This window comes from Sceloporus occidentalis, unplaced genomic scaffold, assembly GCF_023333645.1.
Source record: "Sceloporus occidentalis isolate IW3139 unplaced genomic scaffold, rSceOcc1.0.p SCAF_5, whole genome shotgun sequence".
In the NCBI taxonomy this organism is placed as follows: domain Eukaryota; kingdom Metazoa; phylum Chordata; class Lepidosauria; order Squamata; family Phrynosomatidae; genus Sceloporus; species Sceloporus occidentalis.
Genome location: NW_028316985.1, coordinates 112,673,084 through 112,683,214, shown reverse-complemented (window position 1 = coordinate 112,683,214; position 10,131 = coordinate 112,673,084). Strand labels below are relative to the sequence as shown.

Here is a 10,131-nt window from a genome sequence, read left to right as displayed (position 1 = left end):
TAGGGTTTGGTTCCAAGAACCCCCATGGATAACAAAATCTGTGGATGCTCAAGTCCCATTAAATATAATGACATAGCAAAATCGTGTCCCTTACAAAAAATGGAAAATCAAGGTTTGATATTTGAACCTTTTTTGAACATTTTCAAACCATGGATGCTTGAATCCATGTATAAAAAATCCGTGTATAAGAAGGGATGACTGTACACAGTACTAAAATACACTGTGAAAGAGACAGAAAACAACACGATTTCAGGAGTTAGGACCCTTTCTTACTTGACCTAGATAATCAGCAGTTCTTACCATTTGTACCTTTGTAACAAAAGAACTGTGATACACGTCCAGACATACAATTTACTTAAAAGCATTTTTGATTATAAGATGTTTTGCTACCTCACATGTTGCTATTTGTAGAGTTCACCTTCTATACTATTTCCTTTGAAACAATGGATACAATCCAAGCAAAGTGAAGTAAGGTTGTCTAGGGAGATTTATTTTGTTTCTAATCAAATCGGTTAGACTTGAAAGTGCTAAACACCAATTTGATTGTGCCTCTCTCCTATTAATTTTTTTTTCAAATAACAGTAGTAGCTACTAATTCAAATGTTTATGGAATGCATCAAGTCTCCCAGGTATCCCGTCATGTGCACCATTAGAAGGATAAAATTCATTTTTGCATGTGAGCTGGGGAATTAGGCTTACGGCCACCTGGGTTTTTTAAAAAATGGCTGGCTTGCCTCATTCCAATATGAAATGTAGCTTCATGTCTTGTTAAAAAGCTTTAAAATATTTTTTTCAATTTTTTTATAATGTCAAAATAATGATGATATTGCTAGAAATCTCCAGTCAAGGACCTTGGATCAAGACTCATAGTTGAGTATTTAAACTTGTAGCCCATTCATTTTAAATATTTTTCTTTTCAAACTTGTTATAACAAAATATAAATAAGATGAACAGAAATTTGTTATATGGAATGAACTATTTTGTCAATAACGTACATAATCAATTGTCAGCAGTGAACCCATGCCCTCTGCAATCGATGGCAGAACACACTTTGTCATAGCAATAGTTGTGTTTTTTGGTTGGGGTTGCTTCAGTCGCCTCTGGGTCTGCCACTGTGATGGGACTGTCTCTTGCAAACACTTCTGTAGATTCCCTCCATATGCAGTCTGCTGTCACCTTGAAGCTATAACTGTGACACTTTGGTCTAATCACTTGTGTTGCATTGTTGAAAATCTGTCGGCTATTTGAAGTAGCAATTTTAATTTTCAGTGCTGCATCCACTCGATCCACTACAGTGTAAGTGCCGATGCTTCCGTCATCAAAGCCTACAATAATGTTTAAATGCCTCTGGGAAAGAGCGAGGAAAGTTGGAGTTTTATAAAGGGAACAAGCACCAATATTTTTGCCATCTGCCAATCTCATTACAATCAGGATAGAAATTGCACCGTTATCATCATCCTCTTCACCTGTGCGAAAACAAATGTACACAAGGTAGCGACCATCCTGAGACAACCTCTGCCTCCAGATGATGCCAGAAGCATGGACAACACGGAGCTTGCCACTGTGAAGATCAAGTACATTGATATTCTCATCACCACGGGATATGATCCCCAGTTTTCCATTGGGAGATATTTCAAAATCCTCTAAAGTCTTGAGAAAAGTGTTAGGGAGTTGTACACGTCTGCAGATGACTTCTTCAGTAAGACTCCAAATGTTCACAGTTTCAGTAGATGTTATAAAGACAACTATGTCAGGGCAATCTGGGATCAGTTTGATATCAACTATGGTTATACCATCATCGCAACAGAATTTCTTGGTTATACTCCCTGTCCAGAGACTTACTGCCAACACTTTATTTTTTGTCATTCCAACTACAAATGTATTAGCAGTGGTTATAAATGCATTCTGTAAGGCAACAAGAATATTGCAAACTCTATGGCCTGTTGCCAGTCTCCAAACTCTGGATGCATTTTGCTCACAGAGGGAGACAACAAACTGATCATTGTGTGTTATCAACAGCTGGCTTATTCTTTGTCCATTAATGCGGAAGAGATTTTCACCAGTACTAGTTTGCCATACATATTGACTGCATTTGTCATCGGACGTAATCATCAATTTTCCATTGGAGGTCAGCACACAGTTTTCAACAAGACTTTCATGCTTAAATACAGCTTCAATGAATCCTGTGCCAAAGTTCCATTTATGTATAACTTCAGAGCCATCAAGTGTATAAATCACTTCGCCTTTGGCAGGCAATATCAGTCTTTGGATTGGCTTGCCAGTTTTGTCAATGTTGGACATTGCGGTTATAATATCTATATCCCAGATAGAAAGGACACCACTGGTAGATAAGGATAGCAGCATGTTATGATGATTCGACTTAATTAATTTGACAATGTTTCCTGAGATTTCTTGTAAGCTTGCCATACATTGTCCTGTGTCTCTCCTCCAAACAAAAATGGCAGAGGTATTTTCAATAGAAGCAACAATGCAGTCACCATTTTTGGACAACACGGCTGATACAAAGCGCTCATTGTGTTTAGCTCTAAACTTTTCAACTACTTTCCACATGCCAGTGTCCAGAAGCTCTATATTGAGTGACTTACATATTAAAATTGCACTTTGGTCTTCAGCTAGTTCAATACTGACAAATTCGCTATCCCCTCTCTTGCAATCAAAGTCATCTGTCAGTTGGGGATTGGTGATTTCCTCTGTGTTCCAAATGGAAAGACCACCTTCACTGTCGACCATCACCATCTCTTGAGCTGTATCTAGGACTAGAAGAAATTTGACAAACCCACCAGAAAATTCTGAGGTCACAGTGGCCAGCTTATCTCCACTGCCTAAATGGAATACAGATGCAGTATTCAAGTACTGTCCACAGAAAGCATACATTCCATCCGGGGAACACTGGACACAAGTCACTTCATACCAGCAATGGAACTGATAAAGTGGCCATCCATAAAGTAGATCTATCACAGTAATGTCTTTGCTAGCTTCTAGCCATGAAAGTGCATGATTTACTGATAGAGTAAATCCATTTATAAAACTGGAGCCTATACCAATTCCACCATGCTTTGATCCCTTAATCTCTACCTCCGACAAAAGGCAAGAATTTAGGTTGTCATAAATCAAGAGTGTGTTCTTTGTTGTTGCCACAACAAGGTATTTTTCATCACTAGTCAGCTTCATGCCCAAGATTACTGACTGAGCTGTTGTAATTTGCCGTAATAGCTGACGTGTCTCCACATCCCAAGTACTGATGGAGCCATTTTCTAGAGCTACAATGACTGTACTTGGATTAAAAGTAGGCAAGATTTCAGTGATTTGAGTGCAACTAGAAGACAAAGGTAATCTCTCAGGGCTGTAAGTTACATCCATTGAAGAATGCAATGGAACAATAGAGCAGTATTTAGGACCATCTTTATCACATTCCAGAAGAAGCTGCCTCAATTTAGGCAATGAGCTAACAACTGGAAGAAGCCTCTGTTGTAATTCAGCAGAGAGAGTGCCTGGGTATTTTATTACTTTGTACTTTATGGCACGAAGTGTATTTGCAAGGAATTTTAGTTCCTTTTCTTGTGAATAGTTATAGGCCAATTCCACATCAGAGAGGGCTTTGTCAAACTGCCCAATTTTGATCATGGTGTATAGCCAACTGAAGTTCATAATGACACCATACATCATGTCATCTGTTTTTCCACATTGTGTCAAGTGGTGCAAAAGCTCTGTCATTTTTCTATGGTTGACAAAAAAGATGTCAGGCTCCAAAGGGTTACACTGGAATACCCAAGGCTGATCAGGTGACTGCCTATCAAAATTTGTTTGATCCATTATGTGTTTCTCCTCATCATTCATGCTCCTGCTGTCACTATCAAGGCAACCATTTAGATACTGGTCTTCACTGTAAAGAGACTTCCTTCTGCCTCCTGACCAAACACCCAGAAAATATTCAGCCATTACAGTATGCATTTCATGAACATCTTCTTCATTGTGAAGATACATCTTTTGGGCAATAAGCTGCAGATGCCTATTTGCCCATACTAACAGAGTAACATTTTTAACTTGTCTTTCTATCAGGTATCCAGTTAGTCCTTCTTTCAGTCTTGCAATGTAAATGTAAGGTATTCTCAGTGGGTTGTGTTGCCTGATGTTCTCGTTTAGTTCGAACATAACTGTGTTGTCAAGAGCCAAAACGTCTTCCAGTTCCATTTCACTCAGACCAGATTTGCACATGGTGATATAACCAAGGGCCCGTGATACAAGTCTGGGTCCACAGTTGTTTTCTAGTGACCAGAACATTTGCTCTATGCTATCATGGACAGTCACAGAAAGAGAAGACTCATCAACATCTTTATGAGATCTCCAGTTTCGGACCTCTCTAAAGGTTAAGTTTACAAACATAGGCAGTGTGCACCTGGAAAAAGCTTCATTGACATAGATTTGCTGTCCTGATGTTACTTTTCTCTTAACTTGGAGCAGCTGATGCTTGAGAACTTGACTACACATCTTTCTGTCCCTAGAAATCAATTCAATGAAGTTATCCTCATCATGTATAAGGCACCTCAGTTTTTGCAGGATTCCATGTTTGTTTGGCAGTGTTGACAAGATAATTCTTACTGAACGGGGCAAATGAACAGGGAGCCACCATAACTTTCTAGCATCATCATTATCTGAAAGCTGCTCTACAGCATCAAATATCATAACCAGAGGTCTGTGAAATGAAGACTCATTCAAAAGGTTTATAAACAGCTCCCGGAGGTCGTGGATTTTTTTGGGATAATTTTGTACAAGGCATCGATAGTTAATTGCTAATTGTTCACAAACACTTTGAAGCAGGTTCCTAAGGTCTGTACTCATCTCAGTGGATCCCAAAAATCTGATAACTACCACAGGATCTGATTCTGGTCCCATTTCTTCCTTCAGCCAAGCATAAGCCTACAAATGTAGAAATACAGACAGATTATTATCTGATCTAGCAGAACAATCAAGGAAGGACAGTAAAAATCAAACAAATCTTAAGTAGTTATATAGCAATTATATCTAAATATTAAGGAGAACTGAATTAAATCTCTGTGGTAGGATTTTCCACTTCATGTAAGTAGAGACTATAAAGTTGACCATACATTTTGTTCAAGCTACTGTGTTCCCTTCTCTTTATCCTTTTTAGTCTTCTCCTTTGCTTTTTCTGCATATTTTCTCTTCTCTTACAAGGAACTGGTAAGTGGGAGCCTAATGAATTTACAAGGAATGCTGATATACAGCTGAAAATATATTCTTCTGTGTATCCTAGAAAAACGGCCACTGTCTAATGCTATGCAATTTCTTAGCCAGCTCTAATGACAGCTAAATTAGGTTGCTGGGATATTTATTTCAGTGCAAAACATGATGTACAAGTTTGTATATCTTATGGCTCACCATGTTAACTTTTCAGCTTCTCTGTTTATTCATTTTCAATATTTCTATGTCACTGTTTAAGGAAACAATAAACAATAACAGCCTGGCACAACAGGTTTTTAAGGCTGACTTAAAAACAGGGAGCGAGTCATGCACATGTCTCCATTCCATATGGGGTGGGGCCACTGCACTAAACCCTCTTGTGCCTGCCAACCTAGTAGACCCTTTTGGTGGGTAAGATTCATCTGTTTCATTTTAATAAATGAATAAATTATGATGGCCTATAAATAAGGGGAAGATTAGAATTGTACCAAATTATGTAACACATTGCAGGGATAACTGTGAATTTCACTTTCTGTAAAAGGCAGCAGTGTGCATTCACATCTAACCTGTTTAAATAAAGGCTTGTTGAGGAGGGCCTTCAAACCTCACATTTGTACACAAGTGCCACTGAAATGAGATTGTGTCTGAGTGCAAATTTCCCCCCAAGTGGGGGAGTCCACATTAGGGTGAGACAAATGGGAGTTTCAAGAGTAGACGCTTACCAAAAGATGATGCCCCTCCAAAGCTGAACATTTAAACGCTGCATCATAGAAGTGACAATTAGCATGTTGCCTGATACTTTTATACTACCACTGGCATCAGATATGTGGCTTTTTATTGAAAGAATTACTCAGCTCTTTCAGAACTTTCTCCATGATGGCCATCTAAAGGGAGAGCACCACAGCAGCAGAAGTGGGATCTGGATATGCCTGCTCCTTTCCAACTTTCTCAGTAAGCTGATTTTTCAACTTTGGAATGAAAAGTGGGAAAGATGAAGACCCCCTCTTTGCCCCTGAAACAGTATGGGGATTGGATAAGAGGGCTTTCCTAGCAAAAATAGTTTTATAATAGTGTTTGGAAACATTGCTGCAAGTATGTATGTGTACAGAACACAAGGTGACATCCTGTACTCAGTGTCTTGGGAGTAGAGTAAACTCAGTGAGACTTACTTCTGAATAGACATGTACAAGCCGAGCCCATATGAACCAGCATTTCAGTTTTCTGTGTCTCACATCTTTGCATTTCTACAAATTGAATCTGTGGCCACTGAAAAGCTCAAGAGCTGTTTGGCACAGGTAGAATAAGGAAAGAGAGTATGAAAGTGCATTCATAGGTCAGAATCCTTTTGGAAATTTTATACTAATGTAACCATCCCTCCCAGCTAACCTAATGTAAATATCTTTTCTAGACATGCGGAAAGGAGTTATTTATCACTCTCTTGTGCAAGAACTTTGGCCTGGTTATATCAAGGCAGTTGCAGACCTCTGGGTACAGTGCCCCCCCCCCCCCCCAACTACTGGTGTATTTTGGCTGGCAGAGATATGTGCTCTCCCAAAAAGCCCACTGAATCTGTAAACTTGCCAAGCTGTAAAGTTGCCAAGATCTATACTGATCTGTTCTAAGGAGGAAAACAGTGGGAAATGTCTGGGAAGATTTAGAGTTATAGCTTACAATAAAATATGATTGTACTTAAAATAAAAAGTAGTTTTTGTAGTTAAGTTTACAATAGCACAATAAATACACATAGTGTGTGCACTTTACCTTCTTTGCCACTTCTGCTACTAAAAAGGTTTTTCCAGTGCATGGTCCTCCATATATGACAAGAGGGTTAATGTGGCCCATTTTCCTAGGCAGAAGGTATTTGTGCATAATATTCCTAGCGTCACACTTGTATTCATAGAATGAAGAGTAGGTTCTACATAGTGAGGAATGTTGAAGGACTTCATCATAGAGCCAGTCTGTCTCTATGTCAAAATTCTGTTGCACGGTTGCTTGAATTATATCAACCATGTCCTCATAAAACTGTTTGCCAAGCCCTTCAATATAGTGGTTCTCCACTTCTTGGGTGTAACCATATTTGATGTCGCAATGGATAACAGAAGTGTAGACTCTCAAATTAGATGATGCAACAATGGTAGGAACAAATTCATCCCTGAGTTTGATGAGTTTTTCAAGTGCTTCTGGGTCACGCACATGCTTTCCACCTGCATGAAGTACATCCATGTATTTCTCCATCTCTGGAACTTTAACAAAACGCTCTATGTTTGCAATCTTCCGAATGTAGCAAACACACTTCTTTAGGAAAGCTGGGGTTTGTTTTCCTAATGCAAAATCAAATTCATCTTCGATAGCTGGGAGGGGAATAAAAAGAGGAAGAGGAAATCTAAAGTTCCCACAAAACAGAGTGAAAAAATGCTCTGTTGAATCTAAATCCACAATAGGCCACATAACCTTCCCCATACTCTTTTGCTGGTGTCAGGACCCCAAAAGGAAAAAAGAAAAGCACTTTGTCATCTTTGTATTATCTTTCCTATTTCTGAGTCACCCATGAGCATGATAAAGAGCATGGCAGAAGCTAGGAAGTGTTATATCTGATTAATAATTATGTAAGATTAATTATTAAAATTAAAAGAAAATAAAAATGTTTCCTGTTTTGAACATACTTCCCTGAGCATGGAAATATGTTACAGTTGTTTATCAATGGACATCTCTCTGTGCATTGTGTGCCTGAATTTAATGTTTACCAGAGGAAAGATATCTCTTTGCTTGACTGTGTTTCATTTTCCCCTTTTCATATAGCATCTTCACAGCTGTCTTAAAAATCATCTTAATTTCTTCTGATACTTCTTGCCATTTGGATTCACTTACAGGGTTTGAGGATGCTTCCATCTTAAAAATGACAAAAACAAAAAATTAATTGTTGTCAGAGCCAAGAGTTGCACCTATATAATCAGAGTTACATTTAAGCTAACAACCAGTAATGATTCAAGATATACCTTAAATAATTCAGCAAAGAGAAAGCTGCCCTAAACATCACCAGTATCCACACATGTATTTGTATTTCACAGAATGACTAGAATAAACATTCATATAGATAACACATGATGATTAGGTAACATGGTGTATAACAAATGCTCAGTTACAGAATATACTATTAACTGAAGAATAAACTACAAAGAATAGATTTGGGACAGATTTAACAGTTTGAACTATGAACCAAGAATGCTTCCTCACATTAAAAATTTCCTGAAAACAAAAACCTAGGAGAGCAGAAGGAAAAAATCTACAAAGTCTAGCTCTTTTAAGTTTTTTTTAATTTAGAAAGAATTTTAAAAGCAGAAAAGCAATAAAAATGCAATCTCTCCCATTGAAGTCTTAAGTCATGCCATCTATTCAATCACTTGTTTAGTTGTGTGAGTAAAGAAACATCAAAATAAACGTCAAGGATAGAGAAATGCAATGATGTACATATACATATGAACTGGGCCTATATTTAGGCAGAACAGATGTGTTGGGCCTGCCTCAATACATATTTAATTTTAGATATTACTGACATATGTCAGTATAATATTGTAAAAGTACTATTTTGTTGTTGTTAACTGCCTTAAAGTCAATCTCCATCTATGGCAACCCTACTTAACCTGATTTAAATGAAAGTAATATCAACCTGTGTTAATGTTGTTCCACTAAAATCAATTAATTTTTTTTAAAGGGATGCATTTGGCTGGATTATGTTATTTTATTGTTATGTTTCCAAGTATTATATATTATTATTTGAATGGATTATGTTTTCAAGTATTATTTATTCAAAATTTCTTAGTCCATCATTTGGCCCAGGGTTCAAGGTAGTTTATGAAAACATAATTTCTGTAAAATTAAAAAATATGCACAAAAAGAATAAAATATTCAAGAAAAAGGTAAAGTCCCTTGCTAAGTGATTCATTTTTATGCATGGAACAGAACTTTCATTTCTCCTCCTCCTCCTCCCTCCTCCCGTGCCTGCAGCCCCAAATCTGATCCAGAAGGTTTCCCAAATCTGTGGAGGATACCTGGAGGGCATGTGGAGTGATGCAGGGGTGGAAACTGCTCCTCCCCATTCCACTAATGGATGCATTGCCTTAGCTCAAAGTACTAACTGCCCACAAGGATATACCAATAATGAATACAGACCTTACATAGAAGTTTATATATGAATGGAAACTAAGGTCTGAAATAGACGGCCCTGAAGGGGCTGGAGATGCAAGAGTAGTTGTCTCAAAACTAGGCATAGTTCAGGTTGATGGATTGGATTGGATACAGAAAGTGCAAGGCCAAAAGCAAAGGCCTGTGCCAGTGTATTCAGGCCCAGAGAAAAAATAGGCTATAATTGTGTATCTGAATTTGTTTTTAAACTGAATAATTTGTTGTCTTTTGTTGGGAATGGGGATTGTAATTTTATGATTTTGTATATGTAATTGTTATTTGCTTATTTTTTGGAACACACCTTGATCCGAAATGGAGAGGCGGGCTAAAAATTATTATTATTATTATTATTATTATTATTATTATTATAGTGGAAGGCTGCTTTTGTGTTTTTATAAAAGCGGAACAATTTCACCTAAATAGGTCTTCAGTTTGAAATCTAAAGATATTTATCTTTGTACTTCTATGGGTGTGCAGACTGTAACACTGCTAGAGGATGTTTTGAACTGCTTTGGTTTGGGATCTCATTCTGTTTTACAAATGAACACTGAATGCTGTATCCAAGGAATAGGATAATTCTTTCTCATAAATTATTGGCTGTTCTGCTGATTGCTAGGAAGATTGCCAAGTGGAATGGTGTGTATGTTTCTGTGTGTACTCTGGCATCCTGCCAGCTTTGAACTGGACTGTAATCAAAAAATTATTTTGCTCAACAGCCTCTAGGTATGA

The 10,131-nt window shown here is 37.7% G+C and overlaps 1 protein-coding gene across 2 annotated transcripts in view; it reads right to left on the bottom strand.

Moving 5' to 3' along the window:
- Window positions 1-119: 119 nt before the first annotated feature.
- The window catches only part of NWD2 (NACHT and WD repeat domain containing 2), a 66,550-nt gene continuing 56,538 nt past the window's right edge, over window positions 120-10,131 (bottom strand). For both annotated transcript variants that reach the window (XM_089525074.1, XM_089525075.1), the window contains 3 exons: window positions 7,965-8,109; window positions 6,982-7,571; window positions 120-4,938 (listed from right to left, as the gene is read on the bottom strand). In XM_089525074.1, the coding sequence (XP_089381200.1) occupies window positions 1,000-4,938; window positions 6,982-7,571; window positions 7,965-8,109 (4,674 nt within the window). In that variant the 3' untranslated portion in view covers window positions 120-999. The remainder of the gene's footprint in view (window positions 4,939-6,981; window positions 7,572-7,964; window positions 8,110-10,131) is intronic.